The sequence below is a fragment of the Lynx rufus genome, unplaced genomic scaffold (assembly GCF_022079265.1).
Source record: "Lynx rufus isolate CCGP_SWC_20201006 ecotype Redwood Valley unplaced genomic scaffold, mLynRuf1.p SCAF_31, whole genome shotgun sequence".
Classification (NCBI taxonomy): Eukaryota; Metazoa; Chordata; class Mammalia; order Carnivora; family Felidae; genus Lynx; species Lynx rufus.
Genome location: NW_025814847.1, coordinates 5,384,507 through 5,410,921, shown reverse-complemented (window position 1 = coordinate 5,410,921; position 26,415 = coordinate 5,384,507). Strand labels below are relative to the sequence as shown.

At 45.6% G+C, this 26,415-nt stretch overlaps 2 protein-coding genes across 2 annotated transcripts in view; one reads left to right on the top strand and one right to left on the bottom strand.

The window, feature by feature from the left end:
- The first annotated feature begins 416 nt into the window (after positions 1-416).
- On the top strand, positions 417-1,433 carry RPS27 (ribosomal protein S27). The gene is made up of 4 exons (XM_047092955.1): positions 417-468; positions 734-842; positions 952-1,062; positions 1,351-1,433. The coding sequence occupies exons 1-4, from the start codon at positions 463-465 to the stop codon at positions 1,377-1,379; spliced, it is 255 nt and encodes an 84-aa protein (XP_046948911.1). The 5' UTR covers positions 417-462; the 3' UTR covers positions 1,380-1,433.
- A 495-nt stretch (positions 1,434-1,928) lies between these two features.
- NUP210L (nucleoporin 210 like) overlaps positions 1,929-26,415 on the bottom strand; it is an 86,424-nt gene continuing 61,937 nt past the window's right edge. The window contains exons 28-40 of the mRNA XM_047092956.1: positions 24,726-24,884; positions 23,335-23,426; positions 21,057-21,231; positions 20,051-20,226; positions 19,016-19,233; positions 16,843-16,979; positions 11,882-12,008; positions 8,572-8,721; positions 6,911-7,161; positions 6,014-6,212; positions 3,024-3,128; positions 2,214-2,288; positions 1,929-2,136 (exon numbers count right to left, since the gene is read on the bottom strand). Coding sequence (XP_046948912.1) covers positions 2,015-2,136; positions 2,214-2,288; positions 3,024-3,128; positions 6,014-6,212; positions 6,911-7,161; positions 8,572-8,721; positions 11,882-12,008; positions 16,843-16,979; positions 19,016-19,233; positions 20,051-20,226; positions 21,057-21,231; positions 23,335-23,426; positions 24,726-24,884 — 1,986 coding nt within the window. The 3' untranslated portion in view covers positions 1,929-2,014. The remainder of the gene's footprint in view (positions 2,137-2,213; positions 2,289-3,023; positions 3,129-6,013; positions 6,213-6,910; positions 7,162-8,571; positions 8,722-11,881; positions 12,009-16,842; positions 16,980-19,015; positions 19,234-20,050; positions 20,227-21,056; positions 21,232-23,334; positions 23,427-24,725; positions 24,885-26,415) is intronic.

Here is a 26,415-nt window from a genome sequence, read left to right as displayed (position 1 = left end):
GCGGTACCGCGCGGGCCGCGAGGGGACGGGGAGGGGGCGACCTGACGGCGGTCATGGACGGACTCGCCGCGGGGAGCACCCGAGTACTTGACGGGACCGCCGTCAGAGGAGAAAGGCCGGGGGACACAACAAAAAACCTCACAGCGGTTAAGAGGGTAGGCGAGGAGGTGGGAACCAGGACGAGGGCTTCCGCCGTGTCTACATGCCTGCGGTGTTAACATGGCAAAGGAAACCAGCTGGGGAACACGGAGGAAGTCGAGAAGGGCAGGGCCTGGCTGGGGTCGCGCCGCAGCCCCCTCGGCAGGCCGGGCGGAAGGCGTCCGCTCCAGCCAGCCGCAGGCGGCGCGCGGACCCCGGCATGGCGGCCGGGCGCGCGCGCGTCACTTCCGGCGGGCGGCGGATATAAGCGGCAGGATTTCCGCTTTCGCTCCTTTCCGGCGGTGACGACCTGCCCACGAGAACATGCCCGTGAGTTCCTCGGCCCGCGTCCCGGCGGAGCCCTCGCCGCCCGCGCGCGCGCTCGCGCCCCTGCGCCGCGGACGGGCAGCGGGGGCCGGCCGCGGGCGCCGGGGCTCGGGCCCGGGGCGCCCGGGGCGGGGGCCGCGCGGCCCGGGGCGGCGGTAAGATGGCGGCCCCGCTGCGGACGCCGGGCGGCGCGGGCTGCTGCTGCTAGTGGAACCGCTGCCGCCCGGGGCCCGCCGCCGCCCTGACCGCGCCCGTCTGCCTCCCGCAGCTCGCGAAGGACCTCCTGCACCCGTCCCCGGAAGAGGAGAAGAGGAAGCACAAGAAGAAGCGCCTGGTGCAGAGCCCCAACTCCTACTTCATGGACGTGAAGTGCCCGGGTGAGGGCCGGGGGCGGGGGCCGCTCGGGGTCCCGGGGCGGCCGGCGCGGGGTGGGGGCCGGGGGCCGGGGGCCGGGCTGGCCTCGACTCCCCGCTTGTTGGTTCGCAGGGTGCTACAAAATCACCACCGTGTTCAGCCACGCGCAGACGGTGGTGCTGTGTGTGGGCTGCTCCACCGTCCTGTGCCAGCCGACAGGAGGAAAAGCAAGGCTCACAGAAGGTGAGCCGCTGCGCGGTGTCGTCACTTTGTCGCGAGCTTTAGAGGGAGGGTCGTGCGTTCCTTGCTTGAAAGTCGACTCCGTCTACCCGCCTCGCCCCGGAAAAGTTTCGGGAACCTCATGTTCCTTCTTAGTCTCGGACACTCCGGTCTAAAGCGGGGACGACGGGGGATGAGGCGCAACACGGGAGCTAGCGACTGCGAGCTCCCCGCGGGACGTCCGAGGAGAGCCAGGGGGGCGCGGCGGCGACTACGCTGCCGTCCGGTAACCTCTGAACCTTTTCCTTGCAGGATGCTCCTTTAGACGGAAGCAGCACTAAACGCACCCGAGTCAACATGAGTGGGGAACTATCCCAATAAACGGATTTTGGATACGTTCTGTTTATTGTCTTGGTTTTACTGCTAGGAAGTTCCTATGTGAAGTATTGAGGGGCAACCGGAAGAGTGGACTGCTGAGAGTTATTTGGGGCAAGTAAGTGACCAAGCACTTAAAAGGTCCCTCTGGGGCCTTTCTATCCAGCTGGGCTCATTGAGTCCATCTTAAGAGCTTGATAGAAATCTGAGATACTATATATGAGGCATTTCTTCCACTTTTGTATTTTCTTAGAATTCGGAACCAGCAGTCGCTCTCTAAAAGACAGCCCAGGGGCGGCTGGGTGGCTCAGTCAGTTAAGCATCCGAGTCTTGATCTTGACTCGGTCCTGATCGCATGGATCCAAGGCTGGCATCAGGCCCCTTGCTGTCAGCATGGAGCCTGCTTGGGATTCTCTCCTCTCTGCTCCTCCCACCATTCACTTTTGCAGGCATGCGTGCTCTCTCAAAATAAACTATTAAAAAAACCCAGTCTGACACACGTTAGTGTAGAATAGCTTAAGACCTTTTATAATTCTCAGAAGCCTTGTTTGGGGGCTTATGGCTTCTGGTCTGGGGCTAGAAATCTCCAGTCGTCTACAGTTCAGGGGACGTGTCCAAGTGGACGTTCGTGCCTTACACTCCACAGCCAATGTTGTAGCCGATTCTGGACCGGTGGGGACTGTGGACTCGTGAGAGGTGGGGGAGAACGTGTGGGGGCAAAACCTAGAAATAAAGCGGGAAGAGAGATGAATAAACATGGATATTTGAGCTTTTCAAAGGTGAGGGTGCTGATTGTTTACCTGGTTGTGGTGTTCCTAGGGTTGGTACGTAAACCACCGGAACTGTCTGTATCTTGTTTAAGAAGGCATTGTATGCTAGAAAAAGAACAAGGGAGAGAGAGGTCACCAGAGGCAGATCTGTTTTTGTTGGAAAAAGACCCTACTAAGCAAGTTTAACTCAAAATATTTAAGTACTTATACGAAAAGTTAATAATGCTTTAAATTAAGAGTATAGGAATTTTTCATTCCAGTGATTTTAGAAGTATTTCAATTTAGGGGTGCCCGGGTGGCTCAGTCATTCAAGTGTCCACCTCTTGATTTTGGCTCAGGTCATCTGGTTTCGTGGATTTGAGCCCCAAGGTGGGCTCCACACTGACAGTGCAGAGCCTGCTTGGGATTCTCCGCCTCTGTCTTCTCTCTCTGCCCGCCCCCCCGACTCGTGCACGCGCGTGTACGCACTCTTTCTCAGAAATTTCAACTTTAAAAAGGTGAGAGGAAAATGCAGGTGTAGACTATAGCGTGTTAACTTTCTGTTTCATCTAGAATAGCTCTGAATTTGAGCAAAACGAGCCATTTTCTCCAGGTTCAGCAGTGGTTTCCACTTCTGGGTGGGGTGTGTCACATGCAGTTTACTGCTTCTTGGTGGGAAGTTGAGCAGGACCTCCCATCCGCTAGGTGACTAGCGCTGAGAAGGCTGAATGAGTTGCAACTGCTTGTCATGAGTGACGTGATAAGCAGCTGATTTTTATTCTCGATAGTTGGTGAAATTAAATGAAGGCAGTTTTTTTTTTAAGTCAAAAGTCCACGGTGCTGAATGTAAGGGCTCCTTACCTAGAAAAACAAAAGCCGTTGATGCTAGCACTGCAAAGAGGGTAAAGAGGATGGTCTGGTGAGAACCCAGGAACTTCTGGAGGACACTGGAATCTTCACATTGATCTGTGCGTTGGTCAGAACAAAACAAGGTCACAGTTAAAAGCATTCAAGGCAGGTTGCTGTACTTAACGCATGGTCATGGGTATCCAGCAGAAGCTCTCAAAAAAGAGGGAAGTTGTGTACTTGGCTCCTCTACCTGTTTTTGGCTTGCTCCTGTCTCCTAGGTAATAAATGGCAATCCATGAACCTTGTAATTTCTCCACTTACAAACGGGCATTTAAATACTCTGCTACCTTAAATGTCCGTTAACCTTTTCTGTGTACTTTATTTAACTCCAAGCGACTTGCTTCTCTTCACCAAGTTTGTGGTTGTGGCGACTGAATTTGTAGGTTTTTTTTTAATTAACGTTTATTTACTTTGAGGGAAAGAGACAGAGGCATGAGCAGGGGAGGGGCAGAGAGAGAGGGAGACAAAGAAACCGAAGCAGGCTCCAGGCTCTGAGCTGTCAGAACAGACCCTGGGGCTTGAACGTGAGATATGACCTGAGCTGAAGTTGGACACTTAACCAACTGAGCCACCCAGGCGCCCCTGAACTTGTAGTTCTGATCCCTCTAACCTGAAACCTCTCTTTGCATCACCAACCACCTCTTAAATCCCATGGGTCCCCTTGTCCTTTTTTACTCAGGATCTTTCTAGGGAACATTGATTTGTCCCCAATAAAACCTGTTTTTGAAGCACACTTGGCATCTGACTTTGGTTATTTCAAATTCTTCAGTGTCCACAAACGAACTCCTACCCCAACAAACTCCCTGAACTTTAGGTCTTCTCTACCTGGTTCTTATTTTGCATCCCTGGTATAAGGCCCTCTAACCTCTGGACTTGTAACTGGTCTTCCCTCTCCTGGGACTTTGTTTCAGAACTGTTTGCAAACCGCTTCTCTCCGAAGAACAATTACATTGCCTTAAATATAGATGCACTAAAACCAAAATTCTCTATACTAACCCTTAATCAAGTCCCACTGTTGAAAGCTTTTGGCTTGCAATGTTTACAGGGTAAGAGTCCAGATAAAACTTGGGTGACATTTAACAGCCTTTCTAGTGCCTCTTTGCTCTGGCTACACCAAACTAATTGTCTCCCCAATCAGGCTCTGTCTTAACTCTGATTTCTGCAGTAGGTACCATGCCTGGCATATACCCGTGGGCACTCAAATACTTGTGTGAATGAGCTGAAGGCTGGGTTGGATCTTTGACCACTCCTACCCACCTCCGAGGTTGTGTTAGTCCCACTGGTCCCTCTGGTCTCTGAGAAATGCAGGGGTTCTTAACCGTTGTGCTGTGCACAACTTGGCCTGTGGATCCTATCAGAATGTTTTCAAATGCAAAAAAGCAAAATATGTAGGAATAAAGGAAACCAATTATGGGACACCTGGGTGGAGCGTCTCCCGCAGCTCGGGCCATGTGGAGCCCCACTTCAGGCTCTGTGCTGACAGCTCAAACCTTGGCCTGCTTCAGATTCTGTGTCTCCCTCTCTGCCCGCCCCCGCCCCCCCCCCCAATTCTCTCTCCCTCACTCTCTCAAAAATAAACATTAAAAAAGAAACCAATTATATCAAAGTTAACCAAGGTGGAAAAAACTTTTGTAACGTAGCAATGTTAAACACTTAACAAAAACGTTATAACGCCTTTTTGTAATATAATAACATGCTCCAGCAACAAGAAAGATCTAACCTCAGACCTAATAACAACTATAATTTTCATGTAATTTTGAAGAGAACTTTAATAATTGGAACATGACAATATCTGAATTCTGTTGGTGACAAAGTCACATGTACTGCTGTTACTGTGGTCTGTTGCCTATATTCATAAAGTCAGTGGAAATACTAACTTTCAGTTAGAAGTTAATTGAAAATAAAGGTGCAGTATTTCCCCCCATTGAAGGTCATCGGCACCTTGAATTCCATCCATGGGCTTTTGCAGGAACCCATTAACTCTAGATTTAGAAACAACAAGAACGAACACAGGTTAGAGTTGAGAATTGTTTCTAGTGCTGGGAACTTGAACATCTCCAATTCCTCAACTCTTAAAGGGAAAAACATTCACCTCAGAGTTACGAGAGAGTAAAATGCATATAAAATGCACTTCGGACATGACCAGTACATCTCAGGTGCTTGCCGAAACAGACCTTCCTCCCACTGGAGTTGAACTAGGTAGGGTCCAGTCCAATTCACGCCCAGTAATTCAAAGACCAGTTTCTCCGGAGGGATATGCAAGCAGAGGTGACGATACAAGGAGGATGATTCTTTGGCTTTCCTAACACTTTTCAATGACTACGTGTGTTCCCATCCCAGCCATACCTGGCACAGTTTCCAAACTGGGTAACGGCTAGAATCAGCATTTTGGAAAGCTAAGACTTCTAGGTTTATCATCCTTTGTCTCTTGCCTGATGCAAAAAGATCTGCCAGCAACTTTTCAACGTTTATTTATTTTTGGGACAGAGAGAGACAGAGCATGAACGGGGGAGGGGCAGAGAGAGAGGGAGACACAGAATCAGAAACAGGCTCCGGGCTCTGAGCTGTCAGCCCAGAGCCCGACGCGGGGCTCGAACTCACGGACCGCGAGATCATGACCTGGCTGAAGTCGGACGCTCAACCGACTGCGCCACCCAGGCGCCCCTGCCAGCAACTTTTGAAGAAACATCTAACAGCGCGGAGAAGCTCATGCTAAACTGACATAACTACTCTTCACTATGTAAGTTACATAGAACATCTCTCGGTGATAAGTAAGCTGCGCGAAGGTTCTATTTTGTGTAGATTTGGAAATTAAAGATCCGTGCCCCAGGTAGTTTGAGTACTCTTGCTCAGGTGGCTGAATGTTTCTCATGAACTAAACTGAGAAACACTTAGATGGTCCCAACTCCTCTGGATTGTAAGCAGGGCCCCCCAGTGCTCACCTGCACCAGACTTCTTCAGAGCTCTCACTACCACAGCCTCACTTTGACTGGTGAGCACACAGCAAATGTTGATGAAAACGGGTGACGTCTGCTGGAGGGAGGTGAAGTTGACCACTCTCACGGGGTAGACCACCAGGCCAGGTGTGACGGAAGAGTGCCTGTGGCCAGAGACCACTAGAACTGGGGAGCTGGGGAAGACCTTGGAGAAAAGATAAAATGGCACTTGACAGAAGAAAATCAGTTTTGTGTCAGTATTGCATTCCAGTCTTACACATACAGTAAGAGCCCTGTATTCCTAGTTAGCAATCTGGCAGTAAGTCGTCTGCTTTTTTTTTTAAATTTTTTTGTTGAATGTTTTACTTTGAGAGAGAGAGAGAGAGAGAGACAGAGTGTGAACGGGGGAGGGGCAGAGAGCGAGGGAGACACAGAATGTGAAGCGGGCTCCAGGCTCTGGGCTGTCAGCACAGAGCTTGACGCGGGGCTCGAACTCACAAACGGTGAGATCACGACCTGAGCCGAAGTCGGACGCCCAACTGGCTGAGCCACCCAGGTGCCCCAGTCGTCTGCTTTTTCACTGAGGTGTGTTACAGCAGATGAGGGAAGAAAATCAACTGTGAGAAAATAGCCTTCAAACAAGTTTCAAACTAGAATCCTAAAGATTGTTTTCAGATGGCACTGGCATTCTCTTCCAGACTGGCAGCTCATGACCTAAATTTTGCACTCAGAGTCCCCTGGCATTGTGAAGGGGACAGGTTTTCTTCCGTCTGCTTTAAGAACTCCCTGTGTTGAGTTTTATCAGGTCATCGAATGACCGTTCCTTCGCTCTTGGACTAGGAATAAAGACTCCTTTTTCAAAACCCTGATTTTGGTTATGTTTTGGATCGGTACTTCACATACCTCTAGCTTCTCCAGAACTCTGTCCACCCCCAGCACTCTTATCTCCCCGACATCCTGTCTGTGGCTAAGAACCAATTCTGACTGGTTGACGTAAAAGGCTGGGATGAAAGGAATGAGGGTTCTTTGCATTCCGTTCTTGCTGCGTTCACTGACCAGTGTGGCCCACCCGTAGACTGAGGTGTCAGCCACGCTCAGGGCCTGGAGCAGCCCTTCTGACTGGGGTCGGACCTTGATCAGGCAGACATAAGCACCTGAAAAAAAGATGAAAAACTGGGCAGGAAGGTTCAGAGGCTCTACTGAGCTGACTTAGAATAGGAAGCAAATTCAGAAGAAAACGTGAACTCCACTTTGTCCGCTATTAAGCGGACTACTGGCCACTGGTGAGGAGGATGCCAGAGGAAAACACAGTCCCCGGCACCCACAGCTGAACTCGTCGCATAAGTCAACATATCAGGGAGTAGTAAATGCCACAGTGCAAACAGGGACATTAAGGGGATATAGAATGAAGTAATAACCAAGAGCAGCTGAGATCAGGAGAGGGTCTGTGAAAGACGCTTTGTGCGTGGTTTAGGCATGTCTCTGTCAAACCGTATCTCGATGGCCTTACTTCTGGCAATAGTATTGTTCTAGTTACCCATGCTCAAACTCCGTTGTCTTTTGACAGATACCCTTTCCTTCATTCCTATATCCAGTCGCTCTCCGAATCTTCCCATAACTCATCCTCCGAAACGTCTCTGACGCCTACCCCTCTGTTAGCACCCCCCTGTGACTCTGGGCTGCCACCTCATCAGTTCACGCCTGGGTTACTGCCGTGGCCCCTTCACCGGCCTCCCCTCCTTGCCTCCCACTGCTCCGTCTCCATTCTGTGTCCTGCCAAGCTCCAGGCTCTCTGTTGCCTGGGATATCCTGGCCTCTTCATACCTAGCTCACTCCTCGTCACCTTTCCACAGGCCCTTTCTCTGTAAAACCAAACTCGAACCCTCCCTCCCCCGTCTAAGGAGTCAGACGCCCCTCCTCCTTCGACTCTGCAGCATCCCGTGTGGTCTCTATTCCGTGATGGATCACCCTGTGCAGCACTAGTGATGGTACAAAGCCCTGTCTGGCTCCCTGTTGTACATCCAGCACCTGTCCTGGCACCGGGTGTTCTCAGTGCCCACCGGTGTGCTGAGTGAGCCTGCCTTCAGTAGCTGCTTGTTACTCGCATGGCAATGCTGGCCTTGCAGGACAGGCGCCTGGGCTGTAGCACTATCCTACTTGTGCCTGTGTTTGACACAAATCCTCATTTTACATCAGTTGATTTATATGAAACCATTCCAATGTCATGCCTATTTCTACTTCATGCTAGTTCATGTACTCTGCTTTGGAATATCCTTCAGTTCAACAATAAACATTCAAACACTGCTACTTGCTGGGGATAAAAAGCCCAGCAGTAACAGGGACCAGCAAAGAACAAAAAACAGTAAATGACAAAAGAAAAGCACAGGGTGGGTGTTCTAGGGACGTGTTGAACATTATTGGATGGAGTGAACAAAAATGTCGCTTGAGAAAGGTTCCACAGTTCTACAGCAGATGAAACTGTAAAGTATAAATGCAATCCAATAAGAAGTGACGACTGTACAAAGATGGGAACAAGGGCACCAGACTCAAGGGATGGGACCCACCTCTTTCCATGCTGAAACCTGCATGGACATGGAAGACTTTGCTTGCTGGAATGTCTAGCAAAGTATTACTGAACTGCACATGGCACACCACAAGGGTCTCAGGAAGAAGTATTGTTGTAATGGCCAAGGCCTGACTGGAGGTACAGGACCCTAAGAAGCAGAGAAGAGGTAAAGAGGTGTCATAAGAATTTATAAAAGAGGAGACATATAGAAGCAGTAGCTTGATTTTATTTATTTTTTAATTAAAAACAATTTTTTTAAATGTTTTATTTATTTTTGAGACAGAGAGAGACAGAGCATGAATGGGGGAGGGTCAGAGAGAGAGGGAGACACAGAATCCGAAGCAGGCTCCAGGCTCTGAGCTGTCAGCACACAGCCCAACACGGGGCTCAAACTCACGGACTGTGAGATCATGACCTGAGCTGAAGTCGGACGCTCAACTGACTGAGCCACTCAGGCGCCCCAGCAGTAGCTTGATTTTAAAAAGGGATTGGGGTGGGGGGGGGGGGGCGGTGCGCCTGGGTGGCTCAATTGGTTAAGCATCTGACTTCGGCTCAGGTCATGATCTCACAGTTTGTAAGTTCGAAGCCCACATGGGGCTCTCTGTTGTCAGCACAGAGCCCACTTCATATCCTCTGTCCCCCTCTCTCTGTCCCTCCCTTGCTCTCACGTGTTCTCTCAAAAATAAACATTAAAAAAAAAATGAAAAAACTGGACGCCTGGGTCGCTCAGTCAGTTGAGCGTCTGACTTTGGCTCAGGTCATGATCTCACAGTTCACAACTTCGAGTCCTGCATCAGGCTCTGTGCTGACTGCTCGGAGCCTGGAGCCTGCTTCAGATTCTGTGTGTGTGTGTGTGTGTGCGCGCGCGTGTGTGTGTGTCTCTCTCTCTGCCACTCCCCTGCTCATGCTCTCTCTCTCTCTCAAAAATAAACATTAAAAAAAATTTTTTTAAGGGGTGAGCATCTGGCTGGCTCAGAGGAGTGTGTGACTCTTAATCTCAGGGTTGTCACAGCCCCGTTTTGGGTGTAGAGATTAAATAAAAGCAAAACAAAACAAAACTTAGCAAGGGGCGGCTGGTGGGTGGCTCTGTAGGTTAAGCAATACGCAACTGGCTCTGGACTTCGGCTCAGGTCATAATCGCACGGTTTGTGCCCCGTACTGGGCTCTGTGCTGACAACTCAGAGCCTTAGAGCCTGCTTCCAATTCTAGGTCTCCCTCTCTCTCTGTCCCTTCCTCACTTGTGCTCTCTCAAAAATAAATATTAAAAAAAATTTAATAAAGTTTTATAGACAGTAAGTATGTTTTGGACATCTCTCCTTGGTTTTGAGTGTTCTCTTACCGCCCCCCCCCCCCAAAGAAAAGAGTGAAAGGATTTACGTGGACTTTGAGTGGAGCAGATCTACCACTTCTGCCACCGACTTGTTGACTTGTTACCTTATATACGTAACTTGCTCTTAAGACTCAGTATTTCTCTTTTTTTTTTTTTTTTTTAACGTTTGTTTTTTGAGAGAGACAGAGTGTGAGCAGGGAAGGGGCAGAGAAAGGGAGACACAGAATCCGAAGCAGGCTCCAGGGCTGAGCTGTCAGCACAGAGCCCGATGAGGGGCTTGAACTCCAGGACTGCGAGATCATGACCTGAGCCGAAGTCAGACGCTCAACTGACTGAGACACCCAGGCACCCCAGTATGTCTCATCTTTAAAATGATGATAGGGGCCCCTGGGTGGCCCAGTTGGTTGGGCATCCAACTTCAGCTCAGGTCATGATCTCGCAGTCTGTGAGTTCAAGCCCCGCGTTAGGCCCTGTGCTGACAGCTCGGAACCTGGAGCCTGCCTTGGATTCTGTGTCTCCCTCTCTCTCTGCCCCTCCCCTGCTTATGCTCTCTCTCACTCTCAAAAATGAATAAATGTTAAAACTTTTTTTTTAGGGGCGCCTGGGTGGCGCAGTCGGTTAAGCGTCTGACTTCAGCCAGGTCACGATCTCGCGGTCCGTGAGTTCGAGCCCCGCGTCAGGCTCTGGGCTGATGGCTCGGAGCCTGGAGCCTGTTTCCGATTCTGTGTCTCCCTCTCTCTCTGCCCCTCCCCCGTTCATGCTCTGTCTCTCTCTGTCCCAAAAATAAATAAACGTTGAAAAAAAAAAAATTAAAAAAAATAAAAAATAAAAAAAAAAACAAAACTTTTTTTTTAAATGATGATAATTGGGACGCCTGGGTGGCTCAGTCGGTTAAGTGTCTGACTCTTGATTTTGGCTCAAGTCATGATCTCATGACTTGTTTGTGAGACTGAGCTCTACATCCGGCTCAGTGCTGACAATGTGGAGCCTGCTTGGGATTTTCCCTCTCTCCCCCTTCTCTCTGCCACTCCCCGCCGCCCCCTCCCCCCCCCCCCCCCCCCCCCCCGCTCATGTATGCGCATTCTCTCTCTCTCAAAACAAATAAACTTTTAAAAAATGATGAATACTACATAAAATTGTTAAATGAGATAAAAATATATAAAAGTTGCTAACACAGCACCTAGAATCTACTAGGAGTTTCTTGTATTTTAGTTTTCTTTCCTCCCCACCCTGTTTAAAAATTTTTTAATTTTTGTTATTATTACTTTAAGTTTATCTATTTATTTTGAGAGAGAGAGTGCAGGAGGTGCACAGAGATAAGGAGAGAGAGAGAATCCCAAGCAGGCTCTGCAGTCAGTGTGGAGCTCAATGCAGGGCTCGAACTCACAAATGACAAGATCATGATATGAGCTGAAATCAAGAATCAGATGCTAAAGCAAGTGAGCCACCCAGGCACCCCTATTTTTTTTTTAAGTAATCTCTACGTCCAAGGTGGGGCATGGACTCAGGACCCCGAGATCAAGAGCTGCATGCTCTACTGACTGAGCCAGCCAGGTGCCCCCTCCCCCCACCCCACCTTTTTTTGACAGCAAACTGTAACAAATTGAAAAAAATTGTGTCCTAGGTCTTATCCCAAACTTATTAAATTTCGGGATGGAGCCTAAGACTTTATTTTTGAAAAATTTCCTTGAGTAACCTTGAAAATCAGCCATGTTTGGAAATCCCTGGTTTAGGCCACCTCCTATTCTCAGGCACAATTATAACTACAAAGAAAACAGAGACGAGGCTGCGCCTATTTCAAAACCTGATATCCAGTCATTTTTTGATACCCAGTCATAGGTATCAATGATTTATTTGTTGAGGTGGAGTCAATTTTCAAATAGAAGGAAATCTGGATTACTCGTCAAAGGGGTAAATGAATTGAAGGAGGATGGGAAAGATGGAAACAATCACCCAGACCTATAAAGAGACTCCTGACCTTTGAGATTAGCACCATTTCTGCCAGTGGTGATGAAAAGCTTAAACACCGCTGAACTGGGGCTATTGGTGAGGTAGGTCTTGAGGTCATAACTGAGCGTCAATCTTGATGATGCATTGACCACCACCTGTCGGCAAACCAAAGGAAAATCTGTACTTAAGTTCTTAGAAAATCTTGTTTCCTCCCCCTCCACTTTTCATAACTCATTCAGCCAAAAAGCATCTGGTTCACACAAGTGCAAACTGCCCTTCCACTTCATTACATATCTGAGAACCACAACATCTGTTCACTTTTGAGAAGAAAAAAACATTTTTTTTTTTCTAAAAGATCTTTATTCATTATTCCGTTTGACATCTTCCCTCCGTAGGACTTCCTATTAAAATTCCTTTGTGCTTAAAAATAACATTTTTAGGGGCGCCTGGGTGGCTCAGTCAGTTAAGTGTCTGACTTTGGCTCAGGTCATGATCTCACAGTTCGTGAGTTCGAGCCCCACGTCGGGCTCTAGGCTGACAGCTAGGAGCCCGGAGCCTGCTTCCTATTCTGTGTCTTCCTCTCTTTCTGCCCCTCCCCCACTCACATTCTCTCTCCAAATAAATAAATAAATAAATAAATAAATATAAAATAAAATAAAATAAAATAAAATAAAATAAAATAAAATAAAATATTTTAAAAATTGGGGCACCTGGCTGGCTCAGTCCATGAAGTGCATGACTCTTGATTGGGGGTTGTGAGTTTGAGCCCCACATTGGCTATACAGAATGCTTAAAAATAAAATCTTAAAAATAAACACATAATAAAATGCCTTTGAAGACAAGTGCAACTTTCTTCAGAGTGTTCTCTCTTGCATATAATCTCAACCTTTTCTGAAACTTCAAAGTCCTTTACTTCTTTCAATATATGTGTAATGTTCTGTCTTATCCTGCAGGTATTTTTATTTTTGTTAAAAATCACTCCTATTAGAATCTAAGTTCTTCAACTGAGATTCTAGTTTAACTTTGTATATCCTTGTACTGTGCTTTGTATTTAAGGCAAATGTTTAATGATTACAATGAGAGAAGATAAAGATGACCCCTTCCCCCCAAAAATCTTCAACTTAAAGATTTATAATCTTGTCATTATATGTCATTATTTATGACATTATATCATCTTAAATGTATATTTTAACACAGTCTCCTCAGTACCACCATAGTTTCTTGTTTTTTCAAATGTTCAAGGACCTTGAAACCAACTTAGTTACATTAAATGCTCAGTAAGAGAAGTCTTGTCTTTTTCATCTTTGTGTTCCAGAGCCCAACACAGGGCTGACACAGAAGAGGCCTCAATGAGTGTCTGTTAGCGAATAATTACGTGAGGATTATTCAAAGTACACAAACGAGGATATCGAGATCTTCTGACTTCTTTGTAGCCTCTGACAGCACAGACCAGTCCCTCCCTTGCCTTTTGTGACCCTTTCTCTCTGCTTTCCTAATACAGAGATGTTTCTCAATCTCCTTCTCAAATTATCTTCTCATGCTGCCTCTGTCCCAGCTCTCTTATCTGCCCATGATACAAGTTCTCTTTAGATGTTATCTGATTTTCCCTCTCTACCTTTATAAACTTTTGCCAAAGTCATCCTGATTTATTCACTGGTCTTCAAACATCATCTATCTTTGTCTTTGCACATCTATGCCTGTAGTCTAAAATGCCTTTTCTTGAATGCCTGGGTGGTTCAGTTGGTTGACTGTCTGACTTTTGATTTTGGCTCTGGTCATGATCCCAGACTTGTGGGATAGAGCCCTAACTCAGGCTCCACACTGGGCTGGGTGGGGAGGAGGCTTGAGATTCTCTCTCTCTCTCTCTCCCTCTGCCTCTCTCCCCTGCTCGTGTTCCCTCTCTCTAAAATAAAAAAAAATTTTTTTAAAAGAATAAAATGCATTCTCTTCAAAAAATAAAAAAATTACAATTTTTTAAGATTAAAATATAAATCAAATGCCTTCTCTTTTATCTGCCAGACAGATTCCTAATTGTCAAGACTCAGTTTGTTTTTATTTATTTTTGTGTGTGCCATGATTCAGATCTCAAGATTCAGTTTAAATGTCACTTCATTTTTTTTTTTTTTTAAAGCTGTACACCAAGAGTTACACACTCCCTCCCTCCTGGAAATATGAGAACCCCTCCACTTTTAGAAAATTTGCTTTAAGCCCTATTGCTTTTATGAAAGACGTTAGCACCTGGTTCCCCTAAGGAAAGAAATCTGAAGAGGATTTTTTGCTTTTACAAAAAAAGGCAAAAACAGCCTTCAGCATTTGTTTTGCAGCAAGCCGTGCAGAGGCGGCAGCACAGACAAGCCCCTCCCTGGGAGCTACCGCAGACAAGCCCTCCCCGGGAGCCACACTTAGCAGCTCAGCATTCAGCCCTGTAGCTTTGAACTGAGCGTCTCTGCTTTATCTCAATGTGTTTTGTGCATCCGTCACCAAGATGTGTGCTAAGCAATCAGGAAAGCCTAAGAGAGGGGCGTCTGGGCGGCTCAGCTGGCTAAGCATCGGACTTCGGCTCAGGCCATGATCTCGTGGTCCGTGAGTTGGAACTCTCATCGGGCTCTGGGCTGACAGCTCAGAGCCTGGACCCTGCTTTGGATTCTGTGTCTCCCTCTCTCTCTGCCCCTCCTATGCTTGCGCAGTGTCTGTCTCTCTCAAAAATAAACAAACATTCCAAAAAGAATGAAATCTTGCCATTTGCACCTACGTGGATGGCACTGGAGGGTATTATGCTAAGTGAAATTAGTCAGTCAGAGAAAGACAAATATCATATGACTTCACTCGTATGAGGACTTTAAGAGACAAAACAGATGAACATAAGGGAAGGGAAACAAAAATAATATAAAAACAGGGAGGGGGTACAAAACATAAGAGACTCTTAAATATGGAGAACAGAGGGTTACTGGAGGGGTTGTGGGAGGGGGGATGGGTTAAATGGGTAAGGGGCTTTAAGGAATCTACTCCTGAAATCATTGTTGCACTATATGCTAATTTGGATGTAAATTAAAAAATAAATTAAAAATTCTGAAAATAAATAAACATTAAAAAATAAAGAAAAAGAAAAGCCTAAGAGAATTGGGGTTTTTTTTTGTTTTTGTTTTTTTGGTCTGGGAATGCTCAAAAATTTTTTTCTATATAAATAAATGGTAATTGCTTCTTTGCTTTATGCCATTTCTGGCTTACAAAATGTTTCACATGGGGGTGCCTGGGTGGGTCAGTCCATTGAGCCTCCAACTCTTAGTTTCCACACAGGTCATGATCTCATAATTCACAAGATGGACGGCTCGGAGCCTGCTTGGGATTCAATCTCCCTCCTTCTCTCTGCCCCTTTCCCCGCTCACAGTCTCTCAAAATAAATAAATAAACTATCAAAAATCCCCACAAAATGTTTCACAGAACACTGTACTTTCAGATACTGGGGGAAACCTGTACTTTCTTCACTTGGCTTCCAGGACACCGATATCGGAGTTTTTCTCCTACTTCCCTAGTTGTTTTTTTACTAAGTCCCTCTTGTTGGTTACTCTTCCTTTCTCAGAGTTCTCAATTCATTGGAGTGCTCCCAGAGCACTTGTACCCTCCCTTTATTTACATTCACTTCTCTCAGCGATCACAGGGCTCTGTCCTCTCTGCATCAGTGACTCCCAGCCTTTACATCCAGCTATGTCACACATCCATTTGACATCTAGTAGACCCTCCACTTTACATGCCTCAGACAGACTCTTCTCACCAAAACTGTTTCACCTGCATTTCAAGTAATGGCAATTCTGTCCTTTTAGTTATTCAATCAAAAACCTGAAGTCATTTTTTAAAATTTATTTTTTTAATTTACATCCAAGTTAGTTAGCATATAGTGTGACAATGATTTCAGGAGGAGATTCCTTAATTCCCCTCCCCCATTTAGTCCACCCCCCCCACATCATTTTTTTTTTTTTCTTAAACCTGAAGTCATTCTTGATTCTCTCGCACTCATTACATATAATCTGTCAGGAAATCCTACTGGCTCTACCTATAAAGTACACTTAGAATCTGATCAACTTCTCACCCTTCCTGTTAACAGCCTGGTCCCTGGTCCACCATCATATCTCACCTGGACCACTGCAAGAATAGCTTCTCAGCTTCAACCCTTGCCCCTATGTTCAAGTACCAACCAATAGCAAAGTTGATATTTTATTTTTAGGTTTATTTATTTTGAGAAAGAGAGTGTGAGCAGGGGAGGGGCAAAGAGAGGGAATCTGCACTGACAGTGCAGAGCCTCATGAGGAGCTGAAACTCACAAATGGTGAGATCATGACCTGAGCCAAAATCAAGACTCGGAAGCTTAACTGACTGAGCCCCCAGGCACCCTACAGTGATATTTTAAAGTATAAGATCACGCTAGTCATTTTTCTGGTTAAGAATCCTTTTATTTATTTTTTTCCTGGTTAAGAATCCTAATCACAAATAGCTTTGTGTTCCAATAAAATTTTCTAGCTGGCTTTATATTTGACATGTGAGTGTATTTCTTTTCCCAGGATGCTTTTTTATTTAAAAGATTTTATTTTATTCAAAACAATTTTTTTTAAATATTTATTTATTTTTGAGAGAGACAGAGACAGAATGTGAATGGGTTAGGGGCAGAGAGAGAGGGAGACACAGAATCCGAAGCAGGCTCCAGGCTCTGAACTGTCAGCACAGAGCCCGATGCAGGGCTTGAACTCACAAGCTGTGAGATCATGACCTGAGCCGAAGTCGGACGCTCAACCGACTGAGCCATCCAGGCGCCCCTTATTTTATTTTTTTTAAGTCATCTCTACACCCAACATGGGGCTCAAACTCACAATCTCAAGATCAAGAATCACATGCTCTATTGACTGAGCCTGCCACGCATCCCCCCCCCACCAGATGTGTTTTCTATATGCATATTCCTAAATATGGAAATAGTCATCCTGGCCTTGTTAGGGTTACCTCGCGATATGTTTTCACCACTCCTGGGATGTCATGAAAGACTGTTGCTACTCCTGGCCTCCTGGCCACTCCCACTCCAGTGCCAGTGTCTGTCTGCAGAATGTTGTCAGCAGAAATCATCCATATCCCAGGTTCACCTAGGAAAAAAACAAGAGAAAGCACATGGCCGCAAACTCGGATGTAACTTGGTGGTCACTCTAAGAGTATTCAGATTCCCAGTCAGTAGACCATTCAAGCACACAGATATCTCTTCCTAGGAGGAACATCCAGCTTTGAAGATAACTTTTTTTTCTGAATATCAGGCTCCCCTTCATGTACCATCAAACCCACAAAATAAAACAAGAACTACTGACCTTCAGAATCATAGAAGGAGCTACTTAGTTGGAGACCTTAACTGTTCTCCTTAGGAAAAAGAAAAACTCTTTATACACACAGGGGTAATTCTCTTTCAGTTACTGGCGGACAGACACCAGCAGAAGACTGCAAGACTGCAAGAGAGAAGTTTTGTTGCTTTGGCTTAAGTCTCAAGGTGGCAGAGGAACACAACCTTGAGTTTGTGTTAGATCACAGATCCCGGCATTTGGTCATCCATAGGCAGTATAGATTCAGGATGCCCAAATAATTCCAGAATGGAAGACAGAGGGACAATCCTGACAAAACCCAGCAAAGGGGTAAAGTGAAAGTGTTGTTTCACTGACAAGAGATGAACGATCATCTCTTGATGATTTGTAACTCTTTCAATCCTAAAGCAGGGTTAGCTCACTGGCCCTGGATTAGGTGTTAGTAGTGATTCCTTGCAAATCAGTCATTATGGGACTGGGGGGCCTGACCTGGGCTGAATGGCCGCCCCCTGCATCAAGCCCTAAATATACAGAGTCTGGCCCCACATCACATCACAGTACTCAAACACATGTATCCACAGTTCCCAGAAGAGTTTACAAAGCCAAACCCATACCATCCCTGCCGGTCCAACTTGGATGGATGATTTCAATGTACACAGGCAGGGTCCACCACTTTGCAGTGTGCTTTCTGTAAACCCAGAGAATCAATACTCACTTCCTAACCAAAGACTGATCTTCCTGAACTCAACAGTACTTCTGAGGACAGAAACGCTTTGCTGATGACCAGTATAGTTCAGCCCAGTACAAGGCCAAACCTTATTAGAGTGATGATATATTTAAGAGTTAGGCCTTCAAATGTCCCTCACAAAGCTGTGTGCTCAGTCAGTTCTTGGAACTAAAGCCTTATTGACCTTTTCTTCCTTTTATTTCATCCTTTACTGCTCTTCAATTTATCAATTATCCTCCTTCAGAAGCTGGGAATGGGGGAGAAGGCAAGGTAACTGTAACGTCTACATGGTAATATAGCAAGTTATGTGTTCAGGAGGTGCATGATCAACATTCCTGGCTGATTTCTAATTGGCTGGCCTCTGAGAAATGGGCAGTAAACAGATCAGTTAACATGTACACAATTTCTTATTTCTCAGAGAGGCCCTCAGATTTTTAAAGATTTTATTTTTTTAAGTAATCTCTACACCCAACGTGGGGCTCGAATTTATAACCCCAAGGTCAAGAGCTGTATGCTCTACTAACTGAGCCAGCCAGGCGCCCTTAGGTCCTCAGATTTAAAATCATTTTGAGGGGCGCCTGGGTGGCGCAGTCGGTTAAGCGTCCGACTTCAGCCAGGTCACGATCTCGCGGTCCGTGAGTTCGAGCCCCGCGTCGGGCTCTGGGCTGATGGCTCAGAGCCTGGAGCCTGTTTCCGATTCTGTGTCCCCCTCTCTCTCTGCCCCTTGCCCGTTCATGCTCTGTCTCTCTCTGTCCCAAAAATAAATAAACGTTGAAAAAAAAATTTTTTTATAAAATCATTTTGAGGGGTGTCTGGGTGGCTCAGTCGGTTAAGCATCCGCCCTTGGCTCAGGTCATGATCTCGCGGTCCGTGAGTTCGAGCCCTGCGTTGGGCTCTGTGCTGACAGCTCAGAGCCCGGAGCTTGTTTCAGATTCTGCATCTCCCTCTCTCTCTGACCCTCCCCCGTTCATGCTCTGTCTCTCTCTGTCTCAAAAATAAATAAACGTTAAGAAAAAATTTTAAATCATTTTGAAAAAATTGTCTAAGGAATGAGTGCTTTCTCATCCTGTCGACTGTACAGTTAAGAAAGGGAAGGTGTCCGGACCGTCATGGTTGAGGAGGTGAGTCCTGAAGCAGATGACGTCTCCAACCAAGGTGTGCTGGGTGTCTGGTTCGATGGCGTGCTCCACAGCAACAGGGACATAATCTGCCACACCTGGGTGCCTCCGGTCCCAGATTCCCAAAAGCGTCACCCCCGTGCTCACGGCCTGAGCCATGTAAGTGTAGTTCCCACTCCCTGGCCCAATCAGGAGCAGATCATCTCTGAAAGGAAACGAGAAAGGCAGACGTCTCTGAAAATCACAGTTAGGACACAGTTCTGGTGGCAGAGCTCTGCTCACAGCATTTTCTGTTCAACAGCTCAAAGGTTCAGAAGGAATTCTTTTTTAAGTTTTTTATTTATCTAAGTGGCCTCTACACCCCACATGGGGCTCGAACTCACAACCCTAGGATCAAGAGTCACGTGCTTTACTGAGCCAGGCAGGGATCCTGAGAAAGAGTTCTATGGTGGAGGGCAAGCAAGGGGTGGCCAGGGGTCAGGTCTATTACCTTCATACACAGAGTAGCCAGTAAGCCCCTTTTTTTTAAATTAAGAATTTGTTTTCCAGTACAGCTTTTTTCCTTTTTTAAGTTTACTTATTTATTTTGAGAGAGAGTGCGTGCAAGTGGGGGAGGGGTCAGGAGGGAGGAGAGAGGCTCCCAAGCAGGCTCCTTAGCACAGAGACTGACGTGGGGCGCGATCCCCCAAATGGTGAGATCATGACCTGAGCCAAAATCAAGAGTCAGACGCCCAACTGAATGAGTCACCCAGGCGCCCCTCCAGTACAGCTTTTGGTAATAATACTCCAACCAGCTCCCTATGGGAGCTTTGTGTGAATTAGGGCTTGACAGATTCAAGACACCCTGAAATTCTTCATTAACCAGCCAACACCATCCTGGTGTTTTCCATCCTAATGAAAAAAATAAAGATCAGATTCTGAGTAGAGAGCACGAGAGGAATTTACTGGAGTTACACCGTATAACCCTAGCCCATCCGCACAACTTCTACCACAGCATGCACACCACTCCTTTGGCCCCACACCTGTTCAGAGCCAGATGAAGCTGGGTGTTGTGTGTGTGGAATTTCTCTCCGATGCTGTTATAAAACTGGACAGTGAAGGCGAGCGACACACCCACAGGAAAGGCTGCCAGAGTCCTCCCGCGGGCTGTGTACAGCACAGGTCGGCTGCTCATCCGCAGGTATGTCACTGGTGCCACCTGCGGGGGAAGGACCATTGGAGGGGAGCAGTGACGGATGAAGTTAACAGCCCGCAATAAACGGTGTGCTGCTTTCACGGGAAGCAGCTCCCGACGTGAGAGGACTTAAATCAGAGTAGTAAGAAATGGGACAGTACAGGAAATGGCTCCTTAGTTCTCAAAGCTGCAGGAGTGTGGAGAGAAGCTGGAGCTTCCTGAGGAAAAGACTGCAGACACTTCACCTGTTTCGTGCAGAGGGCTCCTCCATACTGACTGCTACAGAACTGATCATTTACCGAGAATACTGTAGCTTGGGTTTTCACACTGTGCGAGATAAGGTGTGAAGCAGCGAAGAAGCCCAGCTTTGCACCCCCCGCCCCACCCTTCAGAGCCTCATTTAACCATGCTAGGTCTCAGATTTACTATCAGCTCAGTGCAGATAGTGATGCTGATCTCACAGGGTTTCTGTGCTAGTCAGAAGAGATTAACACACATGAGAGAACACAGTGGCTGGAATATGGGAGGTATTTGATGCTTACAAAATACTTTTTTGTGTGTTAGACTAAATTTTTAAATTCTAATATCAAAGCCTAATTTTGATAGCAATAGCTCTACCCTTCTCCCACATCCTTTTGCCAAAGCTGCTCAGAAGTGTGCCAAGTTGAGGCTAATCCCTTTTGTGGCAAGGCCTCTAAAGACCACTTTAATTTGATGGCTTGTACCCACATCAAGAGTGTCTTATCTTCCAGTTTGTTCTGACTTCCAGAGAAGTTTCTAGTTCTCAAACCAGGAAATCTGCCTCTCAGGCCATGGTATTACTTCTATTTTTGTGAGTAAGTCCTTGAACTCACCTGAACTCCAGTTATGGTTGTTTGGTTGACTCCAAAAGGTTCTACAGAAGTGACTTCCAACACGGCAGTGCCTGCAATGGAACCGGCTTTCAGAAGCCCTTCACCATCCTCCTCGATGACAGATGAATTAGGGAAGCACCTGAGAACACGGGAACTCACAAAGGCGGCCCCTTCTCTAGGGAACAAATGGAACAAGTAGCATCTCTTGAGGGCTCTGACCAGAAAGAAAGGAGTAGGGATTGCCAGGATCCCCATTAGAGGCTGTACTCTGAGGAAAATGCCTGTCATTCTCCATGTTATGTGCTTATTTGTTCCTTAAGCAAAAGTCTGCCTTTGGATTATGCCCGTGTATTTTATTTTATTTTATTTTATTTTATTTTATTTTATTTTATTTTATTTTTTTATTATTTTTAGGTTTTATTATTTATAAAAAAAATTTATTTTAATTTACATCCAAGTTAGTTAGCATATAGTACAATAATTATTTCAGGAGTAGAATCCAGTGATTTATTCCCCACATACAACACCCAATGCTCATCCCAACGAGTGCTCTCCTTAATGCCCATCACTCATTTAGCCCATGCCCCCACCCAGACCCCCCCCATCAACCCTCTGTTCTCTGTATTTAAGAGTCTCTTATATTTTGCCCCCTCCCTATTTTTATATTATTTTTGCTTCCCTTCCCTTATGTTCATCTGTTTTGTATCTTAAATTCCACGTATAAGTGAAGTCTTTCTCTAACTTCGCTTAGCATTATACAATCTAGTTCTATCCATGTTGTTGCAAATGGCAAGATTTCATTCTTTTTGACTGCCAAGTATTACTCCATTGTATATATGTACCACATCTTCTTTATCCATTCATCTGTCGATGGACATTTTGGCTCTTTCCATACTTTGGCTATTGTCAATAGTGATGCCATAAACATTGGGGTGCATGTGCCCCTTTGAAAGAGTATACCTATATCCCTTGGATAAATTCCTAGTAGTGCAATTGCTGGGTCGTAAGGTAATTCTATTTTTAATTTTTTGAGGACCCTCCATACTGTCTTCTAGAGTGGCTGTACCAGTTTGCATACCCACTAACAGTGCAAAAGCGATCCTCTTTCTCCCCATCCTCGCCAACATCTGTTGTTGCCTGAGTTGTTAATGTTAGCCATTCTGACAGGTGTGAGGTGGTATCTCATTGCGGTTTTGATTTGTATTTTGATGATGAGTGATGTTGAGCATTTTTTCATGTTTCTATTAGTCATCTGGACGTCTTCTTTGGAAAAGTGTCCATTCATGTCTTTTGCCCATTTCTTCACTGGATTATTTGTTTTTTGGGTGTTGAGTTTGGTAAGTTCTTTATAGATTTTGGATACTAACCCTTTATCTGATATGTCATTTGCAAATATCTTCTCCATTCCATCAGTTGCCTTTTAGTTTTGTTGACTATTTCCTTCGCCGTGCAGAAGCTTTTTATTTTGATGAGGTCCCAATAGTTCACTTTTTGCTTTTGTTTCCCTTGCCTCTAGAGACGTGTTGAGTAAGAAGCTGCTGCAGCTGAGGTCAAAGAGGTTTTTGCCTGCTTTCTCCTCTGGAATTTTGATGGCTTCCTGTCTTACACTTTAGGTCTGCCCATGTCTTTAAAAATCAAATCCCATCACATATTTATCATTAAAAAATTATTCAGCTAAAAGGACTGAAAACGGGTATTCAAACAAATAGTTGTATGTGAATGCTCATAACAGCACTATTTGCAACAGCCAAAAGGTGAAAACAACCCAAATGTTTGACAACAGATTAAAGGATAAACTAAAGATGTTATGTCCATACCATGGAGTATTACTTAGTCATAAAAAAGAATGAAATACTGATACATACTATAAGGGAAATGAGCCTCGAAAACATGCTAACTGAAAGAAGCCAATGCAAAAGGTCACACACATGCTGCATGATTCCACGTAAGTGAAATCCACATTCATACAGTGGTTGCCAGAAGCTGAGAGGGTGGGGGAAGACAGGGAGTGACTGCTGATGGGTGATCCTGTGGTGATGACGAAAATATTTTGGAACTAGAGAGAGGTGTCGGCTACACAATACTGTGATACACTAAATGCCACCAAACTGTCCGCTCTAAAATGGTTAATTTGATGTTACATGAATTTCCCTTCAACTAAAAAAAAATTATTATTTGTGTTAGAAAAATCACCTAGAAGGCAACAGTTTTTTCCATGTTCAATGTTTTCCCGAGGGTAAGGTTAACAACCTGGCCTGCCCTTCTCCATTCTCCTCACCTGTTGGTGTGCAGTCTGAGCTGGGAATTCATGGGCATCAGAATTCGCTCAGGCTGGCACTCTGGAAAGAACAGTTGGAGTTTTTCAAACACCTATAATGAGAAAATGAGTTCTCCCTCATTTCCGGAGAAGACAAATGGTGACCTCTGCTCACAAACTGACAATTACAAACCCACATCCACCTCACTTCAGCACAGTCTAAGGGTCCATCCACGACGCTCCTTTCCAAATGAGCCACACTTCAAACATACCTCGGTATTCTACAGCACAAATCTAGTATTAGTCCTGCTTCCGACAATATTCACATGGACCACATTCCCTGTATCACTTAGATATTAAGTATAAAATAATTCTGAATTTTCTAATTTTAGCTCCGGTAACCCGAATACAGATTTGAGAACATAAAACCTATAATAACAAATTAGCAAAGGACACTGTTCAGGTTTTCTACCTCCTAGGAAAGTGCTCTTTCCTCTGCCCCTCACCGAACCAGAGAAACAAAGTCAAAATAAAGGAAAAAAATAGAAAAAGAAAAAAAAATCAGGCCCAAATTGAGAGGTAAACAAACTTATTCGCCCCCCATAAATGACAATTTTTCTTTTGAACTCTAACAACAACCAGGCCAGTTAGCTTTCAGCCTGAGAACACCTGTAGAAACCAACTGTCTGTGTTTCCACACCTTCCCGGAAGTTAGGCTTAAATCTCCTTCTAAATCTGTGAATATAGCTAAGTGGATGGTATCATAATATCCGTGTTAGGCAGAGCAGTTCAGAAATGAATCCCTCTTTAGTTATTATGGTTTCATATCCCATGTTCATTGTGTGGGGAGTTGAGGAGAGTGCGTGTTCTACACTTTCTATTTCTTTATTTATTTTTAATTTACATCCAAGTTAGTTAGCATAAAGTGCAATAACGATTTCAGGAGTAGTTTCCAGTGATTCATCCCCTATGGGTTTTTTTTTTTTTAAATGTCCTATTATTTACTTTTGAGAGATGGAGAGAGAGAGAAATGGGGGCAGAGAGGGAGGATTCATCCCCTATGTTTAACACTCAGTGCTCATCCCAACAAGTGTCTTCCTTAATGCCCTTTAGCCATTTAGCCCATTCTCCCCCCACCCCACAGCTCCTCCAGCAACCCTCAGTTTGTTCTCTGTATTTAAGAGTCTCTTATGTATTGTCCCCCTCCCTGAATGTTCTACACTTTCTAATAGCAATACTTATATAGACACAATTAGCAAGAATGACAAAGATCTAGAAACTATAAGCCTGTTCTAGGGCTCCCTCTAGCAATTTCTCTACCTCTATCCAGACCAAGCTCCTCATGGATGATAAGAGAGTAGAACCTTCTTCTCCTTGACATGTAAAAATAAGATTTAGGTTTGGGAGCTTACCAGTATCTGAACTTCATCAGACAGTTCCAACAAATCCCCCTCAAGCTGCCCAGAGGAACTGTTCATACAGCGGACAGTGACTTTGATACTGGTCCGACCAGCTGCTTTTGTGTGGACAACCATTGCAAAGTTATTCTCTACTGGGAGCTGTAGGAAAACCTAGAAAACAGAGATGGATTAAGAAATAGTCATTAATTAGGGCACCTGGGTGGTTCAGTTGGTTAAGCATCTGAGTTCAGCTCAGGTCATGATCTCGCTGGTTCGTGGGTTCCGGCACTGCATCAGGGCCTGTGCTGACAGCTCAGAGTCTGGAGCCTGCTTTGGATTCTGTGTCTCCCTCTCTCTCTGCCCCTCCTCCGCTTGTGTGTTCTGTCCGTCTGTCTGTCTCTCTAATATAAATATTTAAAAATTAAAAAGAAAAGAAATATTCATTAATTATCACTGCACACTTCCCTCTGTGTTGTAACAATAAGGAAAATAGATGCTAGATACGTCTATAGAAAAGAACTAGGGTACCAACGATTATTCTCAGTGTTATTTCTTTTCAAATTCCCAACAACACAGGAACTCCTAAAGTGAACTCTGTGTATAGCACTCACCTAATTCTGGCAAGCCCCTGTGAGAAGCTCATGTTATCTTGAAGTTCATCCATGGACAGAGGAATGGAATGAAGGAAGAGTTCCTAAATAGGTTCAGACAGTAGGGCCTGAATTGGGAGAAATGAGGCAACATACCCTCCGGAGCTCAGAGTGGTGGCAAGGAAGCAAGAGGATGAGAAGGAAAGTTCGGGCTTTAGGGCAGTGCTCACACTAGCTGACTGTCTCCCACGGCTTCACTCACCATTCTGGCCCAGACTGGACAAGGCCGTCGGGAAGGCAGGGCCGACACTAAGGCAGGTGTTGAAGTGGACACCTGCCTACCTTACGGGCACTTGCTTCCAATCCTCTCTCTCCTGCCTTTTTGTTGTCCAGAGCCCTCAAGACCTTTCTTCTAGCTCTCCTTACTCACACAGAGTCCCAAGTTCCAAAATCACCTTTTCCTCCTCCCCTATATAAAAATTCCCTTTTCTTATATGCGGATCTCAATCAGTTGTCTGGAAGGAAGTCTTATGCTAAAGCAAAGTGGTTTATAATTGTTTGATCTACATGGTGACACCACAGTGCAGGCTGCCTCCCACATGAGGGGCGCTGGAGACCTTTCTCTTCCCATTTCACCCCTTGGTTCGCCTGTGCAGGGTCTAAGGAAGGAGGGGAGACTCTGTGCGGCTCTCAATCATTTCTTCTTTTGGAGGACAGTGGTGCTTCATTTTAAAAAAAAAATTTTTTTAAATTTCTTTTTAAAGTTTTTATTTATTTATTTTGAGGGAGAGAGAGCAGGGGAGGGGTGGAGAGGGAGAGAGACTCCCAAGCAGGCTCTATGCCATCAGTGCAGAGCCCAATGTGGGGCCCGAACCCATGAACCGTGAGATCATGACATGAGCTGAGGTCAAGTCAGACACTTAACCGACTGAGCCACCAGGCGTCCCTGAGTGGTCCTTTAGATAAAATTGTAGGAAGGGAGATGTAGGACAGATGCAGAGGCCCAGGCCACCCCGTTCTCACACAACCCCTATTTGCTAGTCAAGAAGAAGAGTCGAATCCCTGTTCAGGACTCTGCCCAACTGCATACAGTTTCCTCTCTCCTCATTCCA

Coding starts and splice junctions, on each gene's coding strand:
- RPS27 (XM_047092955.1), top strand. Junction 843..951: donor CATGGACGTGAAGTGCCCGG/GTGAGGGCCGGG, acceptor GTTGGTTCGCAG/GGTGCTACAAAATCACCACC. Junction 1,063..1,350: donor AAAAGCAAGGCTCACAGAAG/GTGAGCCGCTGC, acceptor TTTTCCTTGCAG/GATGCTCCTTTAGACGGAAG.